The sequence below is a fragment of the Phycodurus eques genome, chromosome 19 (genome assembly GCF_024500275.1).
Source record: "Phycodurus eques isolate BA_2022a chromosome 19, UOR_Pequ_1.1, whole genome shotgun sequence".
In the NCBI taxonomy this organism is placed as follows: Eukaryota; Metazoa; Chordata; class Actinopteri; order Syngnathiformes; family Syngnathidae; genus Phycodurus; species Phycodurus eques.
In genome coordinates, this window is record NC_084543.1 from 6,791,345 (window position 1) to 6,811,359 (window position 20,015).

General features: G+C 38.8%; 1 protein-coding gene across 5 annotated transcripts; it reads left to right on the forward strand.

Moving 5' to 3' along the window:
* The first annotated feature begins 629 nt into the window (after positions 1-629).
* On the forward strand, positions 630-19,961 carry LOC133417738 (actin-binding LIM protein 1-like). Of its 5 annotated transcripts, XM_061705799.1 has the most exons (20): positions 633-1,061; positions 5,888-6,013; positions 8,191-8,374; positions 9,615-9,724; positions 10,347-10,473; positions 10,765-10,858; positions 11,283-11,370; positions 11,438-11,496; positions 13,111-13,188; positions 13,836-14,006; positions 14,196-14,225; positions 14,313-14,433; positions 14,569-14,640; positions 15,105-15,152; positions 15,522-15,580; positions 16,286-16,331; positions 16,421-16,428; positions 16,685-16,759; positions 17,628-17,708; positions 18,180-19,961. In XM_061705799.1, the coding sequence occupies exons 1-20, from the start codon at positions 653-655 to the stop codon at positions 18,291-18,293; spliced, it is 2,100 nt and encodes a 699-aa protein (XP_061561783.1). In that variant the 5' UTR covers positions 633-652; the 3' UTR covers positions 18,294-19,961. The 5 variants fall into 5 exon arrangements, 1 of the variants encoding a protein (XP_061561783.1); XR_009770391.1 differs by lacking the exons at positions 16,685-16,759; positions 18,180-19,961 and having other exon boundaries at positions 630-1,061; positions 8,140-8,374; positions 16,421-16,517; XR_009770390.1 differs by having other exon boundaries at positions 631-1,061; positions 8,140-8,374; positions 16,421-17,708; positions 18,180-18,198.
* Positions 19,962-20,015: the final 54 nt, after the last annotated feature.

The following is a 20,015-nucleotide window of genomic DNA, read 5'->3' on the forward strand; positions in this document are numbered from 1 at the left end:
ACCATAGATGGTGTTGTGTTATTATGAGCCTTATTCACTGTCAGCCCTCCCAGTTAACATGGATATTTGGCAGTGAATGTGTTAGCACTGGATATTTGAATACAAACTAGGACAGAAAATACTAACAATACTCACAAGCATATATTCTTTATCCTCTGTGAATACCAACTAATTTGACTGCGGTAGTATATCCGTATGTCTGAGTTATACTGCCACCAGGTGGCCAAGGTGCACACACCAGAAGGAGCATCACAATGCCCATTGAATTGAAGCCAAAAATGTATCAAAATAGTTTAAATTCTTTCCATTCTGTTTGTCTTTACTGCATGTTTATTTTATTTTATTTTATTTATTTTATTTGTTTAAACTGGACAAGATGAACAGATTACTGAACAGATGAATGGCATTTTCATTCATTTCAATGGGGAGAAAATATTCGTCTTTTGCGTTACGAGTGTGGTCAGGGAACAAATTCAAGTCGTATCTCAACGCGCCACTGTATTACAACAACATAGAGTATTTCATCTGCTACAATTATGGGATTGTGGCAAGTTACTTGGAGGAATGTTACCTGCGAGACTGGTAAAAATGCTCTGTTCACTGTGAAGATAAACACTATAAATACACCCGCCTTAATCTTCTTAGAGTACCTATGCTGCTTGATGGACCACACACACATGAGCGCACACACAGACACGGATTGATCCTTAGGAGCAACCTAATTCCGAGCGTCATCCCCATCCAGGGTCTCCTCTTATGGTTTCTCGGCCTGGAGGGGTTGTGCAGCCCGGACTGTCTGGACAAGATGAGCACGTCGAGCCGCCTCAGCCTCAGCAGCTTGGGCCGGATCTGCGGAACCGGCCCAAGCAACGACATGGTGGTCCTGGACCGGGTCAAGAGGAAGAACTCGGTCAGGCGCATGTCCATCATCGAGGACGGCCAAATAGCCGAGGTTCTCTACTTGATCCCCAAGCAGTGCATGATGGACCAGCTGCCTTTCCTCAACCCCAGTGACTACATCTTATGTGAGAAGCTGGCGTCCATACCTGCGGATGTGTCAGGTACACGCACACACATGCACACACTGCTGCTTCTTTGTACACGGAGGGGGGGCAACAGAATATTGACACCTCGTAAATCATGCCTTGTCTCTATTTGTTTTTTCCTCGGGCACAGTGGTTTCTTGTGTATCAAATTTGAGGTACAATAAGAAGCCAAATCACAGATCATATTTATCGTGTACTCCTCTGAAGTCATGTTGAATGTTTTCAACAAACACAAAAAAAAAAATTTTTTTTTTTTTTTTTATTTTTTTTTTAAATCGCTAGCTCCAATTTCAGCTTTGGTCAAAACTACCAAATATATGATTTCTTTTAGGAATGCAGTCTTTAAAAATGACAATTTTGTGATTTTTATTTTTTTTTTTCCCAAATAAATCAGAACAAGTAAATTGTTTTTCATGTAGTAGTTAATGTGGTGAGGAAAAAGTTCTCACAGTTCTGAGGTCGGGGGTTCGATTGGACATTCTCAGCGTAGTACGGCTGATGATGACGTTTTGGAGACGCCGGCAATAAAATAAATAGTAGGGTGATGGGGCTTTGGTGGTGATTAGAGTCTTGGATATGCCACTGATTAGCAAAAAAAATATATATATATACTGATGCCAAAAATGCCTTGATAAAATTCAGCCATGACAGTAGAAAAAAATTAATTCTCCAATGTCTGTATTTCATTGAGAAGAAAAGCAGTGATATTTGATTTTTTTTTTTTTACCGTTTTCCACCAGATTGAGCCATTTTCCAATTGTAGGTTGACTCATGAAATCAGTATCTGTATTTGTACGTACAGTACGTGTAGGCTGAAGGAATGAGACTCATACTTACCAGTGAGTGGATGATGTCATGGCTCAGAAGCACATTTGCTGAAAACACACACACACACACGCACACGCACACGCACGCTCCAGCCCTCGGCCTGCTCGGACCGCCCCTCTCCCCTTTTTTCATGAAGCAATAGTCCAGCTTGTTCCCATCCTCGCGCTGATCCTCTGCAGTCAGAGCTCTCCTCTCCAAAAGACGTGCACAGAGTCAGCGCCATGAAAGAGAAAGGTAGCGTGTGAACATGTGTACGCATCCTTAAGACTTTTTCCCGTTTCTATTCAGAAGGAAAGTTACATCGTGCAGTAATGCTTTATTGTTTCGTGTAGTAGCATCTAATTATGAGTACGGTACAAAGAATATATTCCATATTCGTATTTGTAGCACTATATATGCCGATTTTAAATGATAAAAGCAATGTTAGTGATGAATTTGGAAAACTCTTAGCATTTATTAAATATTTACATTTATTTGTGGTGAGACTGATTGATGCTTTATTTTAAGTCGTCCTTGAGTTCATCTGTATAACTGCAACGTTTCAAAAAACTGTTTAACTTACTGCATGTCTTTTTTTTTTTTTCAAAAAAAGTTTTCAAAAAAGTCAAACTTGGAACGTGTACGGAAGTAAAGAAATGAGGGGGGAAAAAGCCATTTGTCATTTTCTGCTCCAATATGTTTCACTCTCTACCTCAGTGCATCGCTCCAGAAATATTTTTAACTGACAGATGGAGAAAATATTCAGGAAATGACCAGAACAAAATGAAGGGATACAAACTTTTGTTGCCAAGTGCGGCAAAGAAAAAGCTCAGCTGTTGCAGTTAAACATAGAGCAAGATGTGAATTTGCCATGACCCTTTATAAAAAAAAAAAAAAAAGGCTCCATTATTATTTTCTTTTTTAGACCGGGAAGGCAGGAACGTGTTCTTTTGTGAGTTATCTGCTTAGTCAGGGTGAGGCTACTTTCACTTGCAGTGATAAGTGGGGGAAAAACAGTTCTCTCCTTCCACGTGCCTTCCTGATGCATTCCACGAAAATCTCCTGAGCCTGACTCCCATCTTTCCTCACAATTATGAGATCATCGTTTTGGTAAAATGTGACTCACGGCCAAACTGCCTCCCTTCTTCTCTGTAAAAGAATGCAATGTCGTTCAATAAGTTCACACTTCCCGTCTGCGGCATAAAAACGAATTGTGATGCTTTAAATAGGTCCGCCGTTGCTCAGCCGCACTTTGACGATTAAGTGGTCATCTCGGGTTTCTAACCATTTGCCGTCTTTCTAAATCCACCGTTTGCTAATACTTGCCAGCAGATCATCTTCACATTCAGGGAGAGATGTTTAAACAGTGCAGTGTAGTCCGTGTTGTATAATATACTTAATTTTTTACTCCTTTACATCACATGTATCGGTGATTCTGCTCCCTCTAGTGGTGCACGAAATAACCACCGCCCAAGTACAGCTCGATTGTATTGAACTTTGAAGTTCAATGCTGCTTGGAACAAAAACGGTATGGTGGCAGTGAAGTTAACTCAAGTGACTTCACAACGAGCAGAATGTTTTATTGCCACTCCCAGTTGATGTTTACTGTCAAACATAAAGCAAAGAGAATGACACGTTGGTTATTTAAAACAACTGCATGCCTTTGCCTTAGTAAAGTCCGCTTAGCTTAATGCTAACGAACAATGCAAAACGCCATAGATGGATCATGAATAGCGTTAAGTGACGCAAATGGTGTCCCAACGCATGTAGACAGACAATATAACAGCACTCTCAGGCATATATTCTTGATCATCTGTGAAAAATGACTAATATTACTGCAGCGCACTCAGTCACTTAAGAGTAGTTGTAAAACCTTTCTTCGTTTGTGTCTGCATGACTGTTCTCTACTGCCACCCGGTGGCCAAGTCGCATACAATCTGATGGAGCTTTGATTTTGACAGTCAATTTTTTTATTTACATTTTTATTTTGGACGTGGTACAGAAAAATAAAATGTTGAAAAAATACCAGATAAGTTCAGCATCAAAATGGATTGAGGTTTCAGTGTATTCCTGCTAAGGAAACACACAATGTTGAAAACATGAGGTAGTAATTGTCCCAGCCCCTCTCTCAAAATGGCTTAATCGGTTAACGTCAACCTTTGGAAAGCATGTTCTCGTAACCTTGTTTGTTACGATGCACATGCCTGTTACCATGGCGACAAATCTCTCCTGTTGCGGGGCAGATGTGGGGCCACATGCCGATGTCTCAGTTTTATTAGCTTTCATGAGGCTGAGTCGTGCATATATATATATATATATATATATATATATATATATAAAAGGAGTAACCTCTATTCTGGCAACATTAACAACAAAGAAAAGCTTAAAGTGTCTTTTAGAGGAACAAAAAGAAAGAAAGAAGGTGTCTATACACACAGGGTGGGAGAGGCAATGCTCTCAATGTGTCACATTCTTTCCTCTGCCAATCACAGGCGGGACCTTTCCAGTGGCCTGTGATTAGATTGTACAGGCATCCTCTCTTTCTGCCTGCCACTGTGACACGGACAGATAGATAGAAGAATGGGGCCCCGAGCACATGCTGCACTGTGACATAACTCGGGTCCGACCTGTGTGGCGACCCGCTACGTCTCTGCGGGGAAAACGCATTGCGTTCACAAGCGTCAATTGGCCTCCCCTTTGCACTGCGGTGTTTGCATACAACTCTGACCAATTAGTCATGAAATTACCTTGAAAATGTCTTTATTTAGGGGTTATTCCAGAATTGGAGGACAACTTAAGTATTTTTGAAAAACTGACCATTTATTTCATTATTTTTTCTCTCTCACGTTTTGAAAATAAACCGGTAATAAATCATCTTGTCAGTTTGTTTTGGGACACAAGTGCAGTTCCAGTCACTGATTCCGTGGGCACTTATGTCAGGGACCAAATGTCTTAAGCGAAAACAGTCTGTCAGTTGAACCAGTCATTGAGATTCTTAAAATAAAACAAATAAAATAAAATAAAATTAAAAAAGTATTTTTGTTTTGCTAAAAAATGGTGAAAAACGTCAAAATGGCCTTGAAATAAGGACAGTAAGATGTTTTCACTCGAAATAAGACACCTTGGTACACCTTTTATGAGACATCCATCAGAATATATTTATTTATTTATTTGGTGCAAACCGGTTGTAGATCCTGAGTCACCTGGAAAACATTTAAAAAGTATTGCTGAATAAATCATTGACAATTAAATAAAAATGGTACAATTTTATTTTCATAACTAATTTAATTTTGGTATCATTCTAATGACAGTAACAGAGTTGCAAATCAGTGCTCATCTTAAGAGTTTTTGAGTTTGATCTCAAAAGGACGTGCTAGCTGTGTTAGCTGCTGTGCTAATTGAGCAGAACAAACTTAGCTACAGCGTTTATTCTAAAAATAAAAATAAAAATGTTGATGTTTATTGCTTTTCGGATAATATGAGTAATAATGTCGCATTGGTTTGAGTGAGCCACTCCATGACAGCTAAAAACCATGAAAATGATAAGAAATTCCTTAGCAATTACATTGATTATGTGATTTCTGCTGAGTTATGTGGCCCACTATTTTTTTCTCTTCCTCTAAACGGCTAAAGAGGTTTAGTAACAGGGTTGCGTCTATATTGAAAGACGCAAATAGCCGCATCTGTGGAAATTATGACAAAATGAGGAGCAGATATTTATTTATTTTTCACTTGTTTGTTCAGTTTTGTTGTTGTTGTTGTTGTTAATTTGGTCATCCAGTCCTTTTGTCCCGCTCTGTCCTGTCTCCGTACATTTCTTGTGCAATGTACAAATTGATGGACGTTACGGCGGATATCGTCCTCGCTTAATCCCGTATGGAAGAAACAAAGTGATTCTCTCTTCACAAGGGACAAAGTAGACATGAACTGCATTTGATTCTGTTTACGGCCAAGTGACCACAAGTCACCTTTTCCGTGACACGCTGACGACAAACAAATGATTGAAGGCTCGCCTTCTGCTCCACCCCCCGCAGTGCTTCACACTCACCCTCCTGTGGCCAAGCAGGTCATCAGATGCGTCAAATGCGGGGAGGTCTGCAAAGGGGAGGTGCTGCGAGTCCAGTCCAATCACTTCCACATCAAATGCTTCACCTGCAAGGGTGGGTATACCGTTCCTATGCCACCGAGCAACCAATGTGAGCAGGTGGAAATACTGCGGTAATGTTGCCAAATAATTCCTGAGAAAATGGGGCAAGAGTTGAAGTCAGTTACATCAGTGTTTCCCTGCCTTTGTAGAGCCTAGAAAATGTTATTTGATATCAGAAAAATCTCACGGCACTCCACCAAACCAAAACAGAGTCACAAAAAAGTATATACAGTATACTAAAGTAAGGATGATCTTGTTTCTCAGTTTACAAATTTATATAGCGAGAGTGTGCCATGACTTATTTTGTTGTATGAATGGCAACAGGTGGCTGGATTAATTGTACCTTCTGCCATCTAGTGGAAAAGCATTTAATTTTTCTGATTTTCACTGTATGTCGCTGGCATAGTTAGAACAAATATGCATTATTTGTAGTAAATAAATTAAAATTTTCAGCTCACTTGAGGGAATTGAATCATGAAAGAGGTCGATGCAGTCAATGTGGCATTAAATGTAAACATTCCACTTTTTTCAAGGCGGGTATATCGTCCCAACTCATTTTGACCTTGTTATTTTACGGTCACGTGACTCCAAATTGTGTTTTCAATTTGAGCACGTGTTGCTGCCACTCATGCATTATTCAAACTCAATTTATTGCAAAATCTTCCCTTTTCAGTGGGCTCTTGTGGTTGCCAGACAACCACACACAGGAGGAACTGCTTCATGGGATTCGTGTTTACCCAGCAGGCCATTGTCTTCACCTAATTGACCCTGACAGGCTTCTCGTGTTAGTGCCCTTGTTGTGTTCTTGTGCTGTGTTTACCTCGCAGGGGGGAACAAAAAATAGAGCAGAGAAGCTTACAGAATTTGAATCTACAATAAGCACGTGGTTTGCTTTGTCGAATGGGAATCGCCTTGAATTGTTTTGTTAAAATGCTATCGAAGCAAAGTTGAGGTAAGTTGTGTTATGAATTTGAATTTCTCAGTTTGACTTTGTAACACAGATTTTTTTTATTTTTATCAAGAGCTTAATTAAAAAAAAAAAAAAGCATGAAGCAAAAAAATCATTGTAAAAAAATATATCAACATCTCCAGAGATTTTATTAAAAAAAACTAAAGATTATTTGTACAAAAAATACAAATAAAATAACATAAAATAAATTAATCGTTTAAAAAAAAAAATCAACAACTACAAGAATTCGGTGTAAAAAAAATTAAACATCCCCACAAATCCAGTGTGATAGAAACTTGACATCTAAAAATACTTATGTGTGTAAAAAAAAAAAAAAAAAAAAAAAAAAAAGTCTATATTCAAATTCAAACTGAGGTGGCACAAAATATACCATACAACATCACGTCAAAGGTTATGTGATACAGACACTGGAAACGTAAACATATGGCACAGATATCCTTTGGCAGATTATAAACTATCCAAAAATAGAATTAACAAATAATAGGTCAGTACTGTATTGTTGTTTTGGTAATCCATGAAACCTTGACCAGTTATCAGTTAGAGGCAATATATTGTACTCTGATGCAGATGCATGTTTTCATTGTAGCAAACAATGCTCATGTACATAGTGAGTGACTCCCCGGACAGAAATAGACAGCCCTTGGAATTTGAATGCATTCTGCGGCGGTGCAACTGTTACAGCCTCATATAGACGCAAATAATTGGTTACTGTACTACAGCAGATTTTTCAGTATTTATTTTTCAGTTTTCTTCTGGCATTCAAAAATTCTCTGTGAAATCTGAAAAAACAAAACACTTGTTTCTCTGTTGTTATCATGAGTCAAATTAGCATATTTTGTTAGTCATTTCACACAGCAAAGCTATGGGAAAACGTTATTTGCATCAAAGTCGAGCCAAGCTAGCGTAGCGCTTACAACGTGCGACGTAAAGTTCCCCCCCCCCCCCCCCACCCCTCTTTTCTTTTCAGTACAAGCACTATTGTTAATATAAGAGGGAAACTATTTTGTGTGTTGGGAACTATTATTTTTTCCATTGTGCCAAGTTATCGAAACGGTTACTGTATATAAATACTTTTATTCTTAGTACATTTCAGAGTTTGTAGGCTACATTTTGTCACATCCACACATGACGACCAATGAATGCTTGTCTTTTTTTTTGTTTTTTTGCAGAATTTAAGGTGATGGATGGATTGCTTTTCTTTTTTTGCCGTGTTTGTGCAGTGTGTGGCTGCGACTTGGCACGGTCCGGCTTCTTCATAAAAAACGGAGACTGCCTCTGTCCGCTGGACTACCAGAGGCTTCATGGCACCGTCTGCAACAGCTGCGGAGGATTTGTGGAGGGAGACGTGGTCGCCGTCTTGGGAAAGACTTACCACCCGACCTGCTTTGTGTGCACCATTTGCAAGTAATATTAAAAAACAAACCCACACATGCTGTAATCTAAGGCCTGACACAAATAGCTCCCCCTAGTTTGAACCGTCAATACTGTGTAATGTCTGTACCGCAAACTATGATCAAAAAGATCACTTTCATATACTGTAATTTCAAACTCATTTTGTGCTATAACATTCCCTTGGAATAAATAAATAGCTTAAATGTTATAAGATTTTGAAAAAAACAAAATGCACCAGAAGTACGTCATGTCGTGAAAGTACATGTATCTGTTGTGCTTTGTGCTTGCGTTTTCCATTTTTTGTGCAGGTATTTTTCCAAATTTCTTTTTTCTAAACGTGTCCTAAGAATGTGAGTGCTGAGGAAAAAGAAGTGGATGACGTCCGTTTAATTAAATCTTGGAATCATTGAAAAATAGTCTTGATAGAGTGACGTGTGTGTGTGGTCGACTTTGTGAAGCTTTGCTAAGTACTTCTACAATATACGGTATACTAAAGAAAAAGGATGCCAGCAAAAGGCTTTCAAAGAATTGCTATAATGTCCATGAAAAGATGGAGAAGCTGCTGAAAGTGAGCAAAGTGTGGCAAAAAACAAACAAACAAAAAAAACAGTAAATAATATTAAGTTCAGTGAAAGTGAAGTCCAAAAATGTTGCAGTTAAGAAAAAAAAAAAAAAACAGTTGCTTTCTTTACATTCTATTTTTTCTTGTTATTACTGTAATTTTATACAGTACAATTCTTTTCAGTGCTATTTTTTTAAATTAAGTAACAGGTTACAAAAAAAGCAAAAACAAACTAGGGAAGATGATGACGTTATGCATTGTAGATTTTTTTGGAGGTCAGTTTTAGGAGGCTGGAACGGATGAATGGAATTGCTCTTCATTTCAGTGGGGAAAGTTGACTCGAGATACCAGTAACTCACGAAATGAATTAAACACTTAAGTCAAGATACTTCTGCACTTCCTTGCTGATTTACCACTTTCCTATTAGTATAGCAATATAGGCAGAGAACCGTGAATTTTCCAGCAAATCACAAAAGGGTAGATTCCAAAGAAAAATGCAATTCGGGGACTTTGAGAATAGTGAACCGTAAATATGCTGTAGCATACACACACACACACACACACACACACACACACATATATAATATATATATATATATATATATATATATATATATATATATTATATATATATATGTGTGTATATGTATATATATGTGTGTGTGTATTTTTTTTTCTGTTGCTCCTCAGGCAACCTTTTCCTGCTGGGGATTGCGTCACCTTCAGTGGGAAAGAGTGCATCTGTCAGCGGTGCGTTAGCCCCTTGACTCCTCCACCAACTGGCATCAGATACTCCAACAGTAGGTGCATCTTTTGTGTCATTTTCAGGGGGACTTTGTAGAACGTATTTGAAAGACCCAAGCGTGCATATTTCGTGATATTGTTTTGTAGACACAGCTGCTATTAAGATACATAGATAAATAGGTGTGCGCTAACATTCTCTCGACGCACAACATGACTTTTAACACACAGCTGTCCTCTTGGGAGTGTGTCAAAACAATGACTCAGCACAGGCTGACCTGAACTTGACTCTACCTCACTTGGACTTCTTCGTACTGCGGGGATCGAGCCAGGTCTCGAGATTAAGAGGACAACTGTGCACGACACAATGGGACGAGGCAAACCCGTGTTCACTTTTTGCTGGTAGAATACGCTCATGTACTTTGTCAAATGCAGTAGACTGTACTTTTGAGCATTTACTTGTACACAACATGCAAAGGGGTTGAGGATATTTCATTCACAATTTAGCTACAATAGCTAGCTGTCTACCTACCTACATTCAATTGGATTTCCCCCCCCCCCCAAAAAAAATATGAATATTATGAATCAACAATTTGACAGTAAACCATTAAAAAAACAACAAAAGGTAAAACAAATGTCTGCATAGTTGACAATGGTGTGTGTGTTTCGATGTGCTCTTAGACTGCAACGGCTGCGGTCGCGACATCAAGAATGGTCAGGCTTTGTTAGCCTTGGGCAGCCAGTGGCACCTCGGCTGCTTCAAGTGCAACATCTGCAGAAAAATGCTGAGTGGAGAATACATCAGCAAGTAAATACAAATGGTTTTTATGACACCTTTCTCCACCGATCATGGTCCCGTTTAGCGGCGTTTGCCAGCAATTATTGAGCCAAGGCACACATTTGACATTGAAAAAAATCTCACGGCACGCCACCAAACAAAGATGTCACAAAAAGTACGGAAATATACTGAAATAATGATGATCTCTCACAAACGTACTTAGTGTGCAATCTGTTTAGGTGAACACAAAGTGTGTTAATTGTACCCTTTGTCATGAACTGTATGAACATTTAATTGTGTTTGGTCATGTCCACCTTCCAGGGATGGCATTCCATATTGTGAGAGGGACTACCAGCTTCAGTTTGGGGTGCAGTGTGACGCATGTCAGAAGTTCATAACGGGGAAAGTCCTTGAGGTGAGGCAATGACATATGTAGCTTGCATTTACACTCGGGAAAACGAGCACTGATTTGAGATTTGAGACCATTTTCATTCCTGTTCGTACACAAGAGGATGTTTCAAAAGGTAAATAATAACAAATTAAGTGTCGATATACAGCAAAAACTATAAGGTTAAATATCTCAAATCTAGGCAAAATATGCTTGGGAAAAGATATTTGTTCTTACCAGGCGGTTTTTGAGTAAATTTCACTCACTTCAAGCCTTTTTTCCCCCCTTAAATATCTTTAACAACATCTTTTTTTTTCTTGATTTTTAAGTCCAGTTTTTCCAATGTAGGATTTTGATATCTAAACTGTAATGTGATATTATTATTATTATTATTATTATTTTTTTTTTTGTGGACTGCGTCTTGAGAGTGATTCTTTCTGATTTGCAAAAGGCGGGGGACAAACACTATCACCCGGAATGTGCAAGATGCAGCCGCTGTGACAAAATGTTCGCAGAGGGCGAAGAAATGTATTTGCAAGGTTAGTGTGAGCATTTACGATTTCGGCACATGTGAACACATAAGTGCAAATTGTCTCCGTTCGACAGGATCGAGCGTGTGGCACCCGGACTGCAGGGAGATCAGCGGAAACCATGAAAGCAACAGGGTAAGAGCCCTCGTTTAACACTCAGCTTGTCTTGAAATGATTGATGAGATGCAAGTTTTAGAGAATTGGATCTACTTCTTCTCAGGTCCGACGACCCAAAACACCTTGTCTTGATTTCTTTTATCCTCCAAGTGCACTGAAGGTTAATATCGTGAGCGGCCTATGCAGTTTGATGTTTTTTTTTTTTTTTTTTGGGGGGGGGAAGAGAGTGCGCTGTGTAATGTCATAGTTCGAGGTGAAGCAGCACTGGCTTGTTTCACATGCCTCCTAACTCTTTGCCGATTCCGCTCATGTCATTATACTTCATGTGCTACAGTGCGTCTGGAAAGTATTCACAGCACTTCACTTCATACGCATTTTGTATGTAACAGCCTTATTTCACAATATTTCATCCCCCACCCTTTACACTACATAATGACAACATGAAACTATTTTTTTGTAAATGTATTTAAAAATACTACTCATCGCATCATTGTTATAAACATTACTACAAAATTGAAAACTGCAATAATCATGTTTGATGTATAGCATTGACCAAGGTTCCATCTATGTTTTGCACGATTAGGGTAGATCACATAGCTTGTGTGTGCATTATTAGCTCATTTTTAGCTCGTATTCAATAATCAGTCACCATATTAGATTACAGTACACCTGCACAATCTAATGAGATCCGTGATGAGACAATCCGGCCTAATGTCACGCGCATGTAGCTAAATTAGGTAACCTAACTACAAGAAACCCCATGTGCTGTTTTAAATCTATTGTAATGAACATAGTTAAATGAGTGCCAATCAAAACCGAGCGTTATTGCCTTTGTAAAGCGACATTTTGGATCTCAGTGCATGACTTGGTTTGATACCATCGTCATACGTTTGTACACCCATCCATTGGAAGCTATAGCAGTGATTCCCAACAACTGTGAAATGATCCATTAGCACTTGATTGTCATGAAAATTACTATTTATTTCATATAAACAATGTCTTTGTTCGTCTATCTATGCCAGTGACATATAGTGACAGGTAGAGCAATTACACAAGATGGCAAACGGTACAATTAACCGGTGTATCCGACGTGTCCCATTCATACAACCGAATACAGGTAAAAGTTTTGTGTTCAACGAAACAGGCCTAGATTTTACACTGACTAAGTACATTTGCCAGTAAATTGACATTCTCATTATTTCAGTATAGTTACGATCCAGACACACAGCGATGAAAAGCCGCCATACAGAGATACCATATAAAAGAAATTATAGTTCAAGCCTTCTAATACCACTGCCAAATGCTTTAAACACATTTATACTTCTATACTATGGACCGTGTTAGGTGAAAATGTATTTGATATAGCATTCAGTATTTCTTGTGACAGATTAGTTTGGTGGTGTTCCATGAGATTTTTCTCATGTAAAATATGTGCCGTAGCTCAAGAAACCTTGGGAAACACTTTGCTATAGATGTGTGCAATACTGCAATAGCGTTTCCATGAGTGTTGTTAATGCACACGATGAGCAGATTGCTTCATGTGGACCTCATGATGTGTGAAATAAGAAAATGGAAGAATATGCTGAATCTAACTGATGCGTGTTTTTTAATTTTATTTTTTCTCTCCCTTAGTCGACTTTAACTTCTTCTGAAAGCTCCTGCTCGAGACCAGGCTCATGCACACCTGGAAGCCCCGGTCGCTCCCTCTGTGTAAGTCACAAGCATGGTGTATACATTTAGTTCCAGCATTGTTTCCAGAGGTGGGAGTAGTTTTTTTTTTTCAAAAAGAAATCGAAAACCTTAATCTTCAAGTTTCAAGCGCGTCCCAAGTTACCGTTCAACATGAAGCAAGTCAAGTCTCTGCTAAGATTTGAAAGCAAGTTGAATTAAGACATTACTTGTTTTAAGAAAGTATTAAGTCAAGAGAGAGTCAAGTTACTCATGGTCAAAGCAAAAACGACGAGGCAATAAGGTCAGGGGCAGACGGGGTCGGCAACAGAAAATCAGGAACAAGTCCCAAGTCCTGCAATTTAGTTTGACTCCAGTCAAGTCATTTGCCTCGAGTCCCCCACCTGCGGTTAAGTTAAATTATAAGATCTATTGACGTTGTTGTCTGTTGTCGTTTTGTGTTATTCAATGAACTTTAAGACCACCAAAACACCCAAATCACAATACAAAACATCAGCAGTGTGGTGTCGTGGGATTAAAGTCTCATTCCTCCCAGTCGTGCAAACTTTGAACTTTCACCTGACTCAACCCGTCCCATCTCCTCCCATTTCAACCCACCATGTCCTTCTCCTATTCCCCCCGCCCCTCCCACCCGCCACCCACTTTCCCACTCTCGCTGTCCCACCCAGGCTAAAGTAGACGATGAGATCATTGATTACCGAGACTTAGCAGCGATTCCCAGAGTCAAGGCTATTTATGACATAGAGCATCCTGATATGATGTCCTATAAGAGTGACAACATCACCTCAGCTGCTTTGGACAGCAGAGGCAACACACAGGACAGACAAAGCTCTGCAGAGGTAACATGCTTCAGTGGTCAAGTCACTCACTGGAAATCAGTCTCCAAAATGTGCTAAAGAAAAAAAATAATCTCCATTTTATACCTCATCTGTTTTTTCGTTTAACAAACCAGATGTAAAAAAAAATATTCTGTGGTGCATCGAAGTTGAGGTAACGTTGCTAATACTGTACGTTTTGTCTTTCTTTAGTCTCTGGCAAATGTCTCCGAGACCACGGAGGTAAAATTGCGTGCTTGCTGGCCTGTTCAATCATCAATGTGACATCATTTCTCCTAATCTGTCATTTGCGTCCTGTTGTTTGTCAAGGAGAGTTACGAGTTGAGAAAATGCATTCCGAAATCGGCGAGCCACGGATCTTTCGGCGTTCAGTCGTACGGCCGTCACAGCTACACGCCGACTCGATCGCCGCAACACTTCCACCGGCCTGGTAAAACTCACAAAATTCTTTCCACCGGTGTGTCAGTAGCGACCCCTCTGCTCACCCGTTCTCCACCTTGCCGCCTTTCCACTTCTCTCTTTCATCCTCCACTCCCTCCCTTTTTTTTTCTGGAATAACAAATAGGCTCTTTACTTTCTTCCAACGACACCTTGCTCAATCCCTCTTCCTGTCCGCGCTCAGTCCCCGACACAACAGGTAAGATCACAATAGCCTCTGCTCGTGTACTTTCCTTTTTCACCTATTTCTACTCCCAAACCTACCTGTAGTTTATCTAATTTATATGGCAATCTGATTTTGAGTTGAAACACTGTAATTTCCAGAAAGAAAAAAAAGTTGTTGTTGTTGTTTTAATGAATAAGCATTCACAATACAATACATTGATGAATACAAAAAGGAAACGATTTACGTTGGCTCCATGGAAACATTGAGCCATCTTGTGGTCAAAGTTAGCTGTTAATTTTAACTTTCATTTTCAAGAATGGTGTGACGGTGATACTGCATCGATATGTGCTCATTGCACTGGATTGTTGATCAAATCATTTCTTTGGATTATATCACACTGTGCATGCTGTCAAATGACTGGACTGAAGAATCTTTTATGTGGCACGGCTGCATTTTGCGATAAAAGAATCATTCACTGAACGCATGTCCGCCTACAGATCAAGGTTTCAACATGTACAGAAGACCTCCAATTTTCAAACAGCAAGGTACTTTATTTATTTATTTATTTATTTTATTCTCTAATAAAACAGCAACCAAACAACATGACGTGTCGGAACTCCTCTGACTACATTGGCTGACGTCACAACCTCAGCTGAATCATCCTGACCTTTCATCCGCACTCATGCAGTCTTGTCAAGCTTTACAATGCTGTGCCTAGTTTTTACAGCGGATGACATGTACACATATGACTTTGGCTGTAGCTGAAAGCACAGAAGAGAAATCCTTTAAAAGCCTCTAAAATGCACATCATTTTCTTAATTAAAAGGGTGTCATGTCAGGTCATTCAATCAATCAAAGGGAGAGAGGCAGCCAATACATAGAGATAATCTATCTGCTATTTTATATTGCTATAGATCCAAACTCCACCCAAACTTCCTCTTTGCCTGGATATGGTTGCAATGGCCTCAGTCCGGTAAGTGAATTTCAGGACACTATATTCACATTTACATTCAGGCTGGGGGCTTTCATTACATGTCTTACAGCAGGAGTTGTCAAACTTTTTGGCTACAGGGACAGACAGACATTTTTCCAAGTACCCCCTCAAAAATCGGAATACCACCACGTGTATCCCAAAAAGGTTGCTTAGTTTGGAGAAAAAAATGTCAAAATGTTCCAATAACAAATTTCTATTTTTGTTGTAATGCTATGAGAATGAAGTGACATTTTTTCAAGACAAAGTCGTAATATTGTGATATTAAAGTCAAAGTCGAAATGTGAAGAAAGTCATATTTTAACACGAATTATTTGCTTACAAAATAGCACTACAGTCTTTAAAAATACAGGTTTAGTTAAAAATGACGTTATACCTGTAATAATAGGCCTTTTTGTCCCTAAAAAATAAAACAGAAAACTTCATTCATGCAGGGATGTGAAATTTCAGTGACATAGTGATAGCACATATCAGAGCTTTTAATTGGACCTAAGCTATGGTAGTGATGAGTGATTGCTTAACTAGGTTTGGTTTATAATTTATTTAATTTTTTAATTATCATGCCGGTATACACCTTTTTAAAATGATATGGCACAATATTTTTTGTGGAACTTATTTGGCACCCCTGAGGGCCCGGGGACCCCAACGTTAGAACCACTGACTAACATAACGTTTTCTTCTATTCAGCCACGATCCACTGATTTCCTCCGGAGCAGCGGCGACACATTAAGAGGTATGCGTAGCAATGGTCTATTCCTTTATCTTAATCATTTTTTTTTTGTTTTCTGTTAATCGTCCTAAAACAAGTGTTTTCCCCTTCAGATTTCAAGGTATGTGAGAGGATTTTGCAGGAGTTGAGTCCATGACGCTTTCTTGTATCCTCCTTGAAGCATCCCTGCAACTCAAACTCGAAAACCAAGTAACTATTCAGCTCCTGGTGACATAATTGCCTCTTTATTAACAGCGCAACTTTTACTGCAAATGTCTGCGTTGCTGGTAGTAATTGTGCCATTTGTCTGCTTGCTGCTCAAGTGATTAACCGTGTTGAGATCTCTTACTGCTGCAAGTGTTTGCTTGTGTCTGTAGCTCCTCCGTGACAGCCCGCATCCATTTGCACGAATGGACAGAGGAGTGTCAATGCCTAATTTGCTGGAGCCAAAAGCAAGTATTGCATTCATGTTTAGTTCTTCTCTCTAAATTGTGTGCTTGAAGACTATTTGCTTACTTTGCGAATACTAACCTTGCACGTATCTCAGTGGTGGGAAGTAACAAAGTACAAATACTTCATTAGTGTACTTTAGTTGCGTATGTATATTTCTGATGTTTTACTTTTACTCCATTTATTTGTAAACAGATATCTGGACTTTGTACTCCTTACTTTGTCAAAATTGGCTTGCTACTTTTTTAACTTCCACAGATGCCAACATAATGTGGAGAAGATATAAATAGAGAGAGGTATTGTCAACCGTGGTTCAAATATTCTCTGTGTAAAAAGACATATACAAGTAAGGTGTATTTTTTTCAGTTGTTATCATGAACTACATTAGTATTGTTTTTAGATCAGTTCGCAACATTAGCTAAGGGAACACAATTTTTGATAGCATAAAAGTAAAGCCAACACTATCTAGCTCTTCGTTTAAAAAAAACATGAAACGTACTGTGATATTATTTTATTCTTACCCCCCCCCTCCATTCAGTATTTTGCAAGTTAGCATAACGACATTATTGTCTTCAGTTTATTTTCGTAGGGCCAAGTTGTCAAAACTGATATGGTATATAATTGAGAGTAAAAATTCCTTTTTCATTTTGTCCTTGTTCATTTCAGTCTTACTTTTTTGTTTACATTTACTTAAGTACAAGGGTTGGATCAATACTTTTACTTTAACCAGAGTCGTCATCTTCCCCCCCCCCCCCAAGTATCTGTACTTCTACTTCTACTAAGTACTGAGTGTGAGTACTTTTGTCACCTCTGATGTATTTGCACATACAGTTCACATTTGGGCTTTAACCCAGTCTTTGCTGTGTCAAGGTCTACCCATATGAAATGCTTACGGTTGCAAACAGGGGACGTGTGAAGCTTCCCAGAGAGGTTGACAGAACGAGACTGGAGGTAATGACATCATTTATAGAAAGAAATCAAATAAAGAATAACGCTATAAGTAACAATGCAAAACTTTGCAATGTGCATTTTGCGCCACAAGCGTTTTGCTAGTTGAACAGTTTTGCTTTGACCAACCAACCAGAGAACGAAAAAAAAAAACGCTTACGTTATTGTGAGGCAAATTTAAATTCTGATTGGTTAAAGAAATAGACCTATTGCTAATATAGTTTAAGTTACGTGGGCAAGCACCACTGATTCTGAAGGCCGGTGGGCCGATTAGATTGACATGGCAGCACATGGATCCTAAAATCTGATTGGACCAAGAATCTAATATCTACATACTGGAAGCAGAAACGCTACCAAATGAAGAGAATAGACTGTAGGGATTAATTAATCCAATGTACATATATTCTAATTTTGGTTGTAAATGTGGGTCATGTGCTTTTCTGATAGTGATGCTTTTATACGCTTTTATTTCAGCGTCATCTGTCCCCAGATTCCTTCTTTGACATCTTCCGCATGTCGATAAAAGAATTTGACAGACTTCCGCTTTGGAAACGAAACGAGATGAAGAAAAAGGCTAATCTCTTCTAAATGCATCTTTTTATTCATCGCTGTCTTTTATTTATTGTCAGATTGCTATGATTTCAATTTACTGCTGGGGGCACCAGAGCAGCAAAAAGAAAAGTACTCTTGTTTTTTTTTTTTTTTTTCAGTCTGTGCTCATATTGAAGGATTCTGAGGACTAAATTATTTGAGCTAAAAGCTGAATCATAGGAATTTTTGTGCATGGAATGTTATGTTAAAGCAATCTGGAGGATCTCAAAGTGGGGCTTCCAATGTTAAGCTTAGCATTATACCATTGCGACATGCTCACTAATGCCTCAATTTGCACTTGCCTTCATAAAATGATTGAAAAAAAGACTTGAGGATATTTAAATTTGTTTTTTTTTCTAAAATTGTTGCAATGATAATCACACATAAAATGACTTAAAGCACAAGGGAGGAAACTAAGTGCGTTAGCTGCCATAACAAATGAATCTGTTATTGCGTGACGATATATCATGCAAAACTGTATTTGTATAGTGTTTTAAACCTGAATCTTCATGTAAATGTGATTTAAAGGGAAAAAAAAACAAGTTGTTTCACACAAGTATGCTTTGGTGCCTCATCATCAAGCGCTGTAAAATAAAATGAGTTGAAGTGGATAGTCATGCCTATGTGTGTATGTTTGTGTGCACATTTTAGTCATATTTTTGGCTCACGTCCCCGAGGAGGCCTCACAAGGTTGCACATGAACTCCTAAAATGAAAAGTATGTCATTTTTTGACTTTCATCTGGACCTCAAAGAGCCAGTTTATGATGACAGATGATGACTTGATCTGCTTATCTGTACTGTGCATAGAGCGAGAGATACCTTTGTTGCCATTATCCTGTCTGCAGATTATTTTAGCAAATTTCAATTACAGTCAGTTTATGAAGAAAGCAGTCGAAAAGGCATCTTGACTCTTAAAAGGCTGGAATTCTAATGGGACCACTCGACTTTTATGTTGTCAAAGTTGGGCGAACACGCGGATATTTTTGGATAAACTGCTTCAAAGAGGCCGTCTGTGTCATCACGCTCACTGACAATTCTGCTTTTATACTTTTTGACTATTAATATCAATCCATTCCCTTCAACTCACAGTTTCTGTATATTACAGTAATACTTATTTGCTGTTTGTTTTTTTCCTGGCATCTTTTCCTTCTTTCCTTCCCCCAGAGTTGCATTTCATTCTTGAATCCTTCCTTCCTTCCTTCCTTGAAACCTTCAACTTTTCAACCATCATTCCCTTTTGACCTCTTTCCTGCCAATCAACCATCAGACCTTTTTTATGCATCCTTACATCTGTCGCTTAACCCTACTTTTCTGCCTTTCTTCCTTCATGCTTTCCTGTCTTTTTTTCACGCATTCTTAACATCCTCCCTTCCGTCACTTAAAGCTGGTTTGCTGCCTTCCTTCCTTACCTGCTTCCTCTACCTCAGACCTGCTTTTTCTTGTTTCCTTCCTTCCCCCCTACCTTCCTTTCTTTGTTCTTCCTTCCTTTATGCCCTCTTTTTATTTTGCATCCTTACTTTGCTTAAAACTACTTTTCTGCCTTCCTTCCTTCCTTGGTTACCTGTCCAGTAATCTGCATTTTCTTTTTTTTTTTGTCTTTCTTGACTCAAATTATTTGCCATTATTCCCAGTATAGAAGTTAATGTAAAAATAATAAACCAGTTTTGGCCCACCCTGTTGACTAGTGCACTTTTTTTTAATTAGTGAATGCACTTTAC

Bases quoted from the DNA above. Each gene is read 5' to 3' on its own strand.
- LOC133417738 (XM_061705799.1), top strand. From the start codon at position 653: ATGCTGCTTGATGGACCACACACACATGAGCGCACACACAGACACGGA. The intron at 13,189-13,835 runs GTAAGTCACAAG...TGTCCCACCCAG, and splicing joins GCCCCGGTCGCTCCCTCTGT to GCTAAAGTAGACGATGAGAT. The intron at 17,709-18,179 runs GTAATGACATCA...CTTTTATTTCAG, and splicing joins TTGACAGAACGAGACTGGAG to CGTCATCTGTCCCCAGATTC.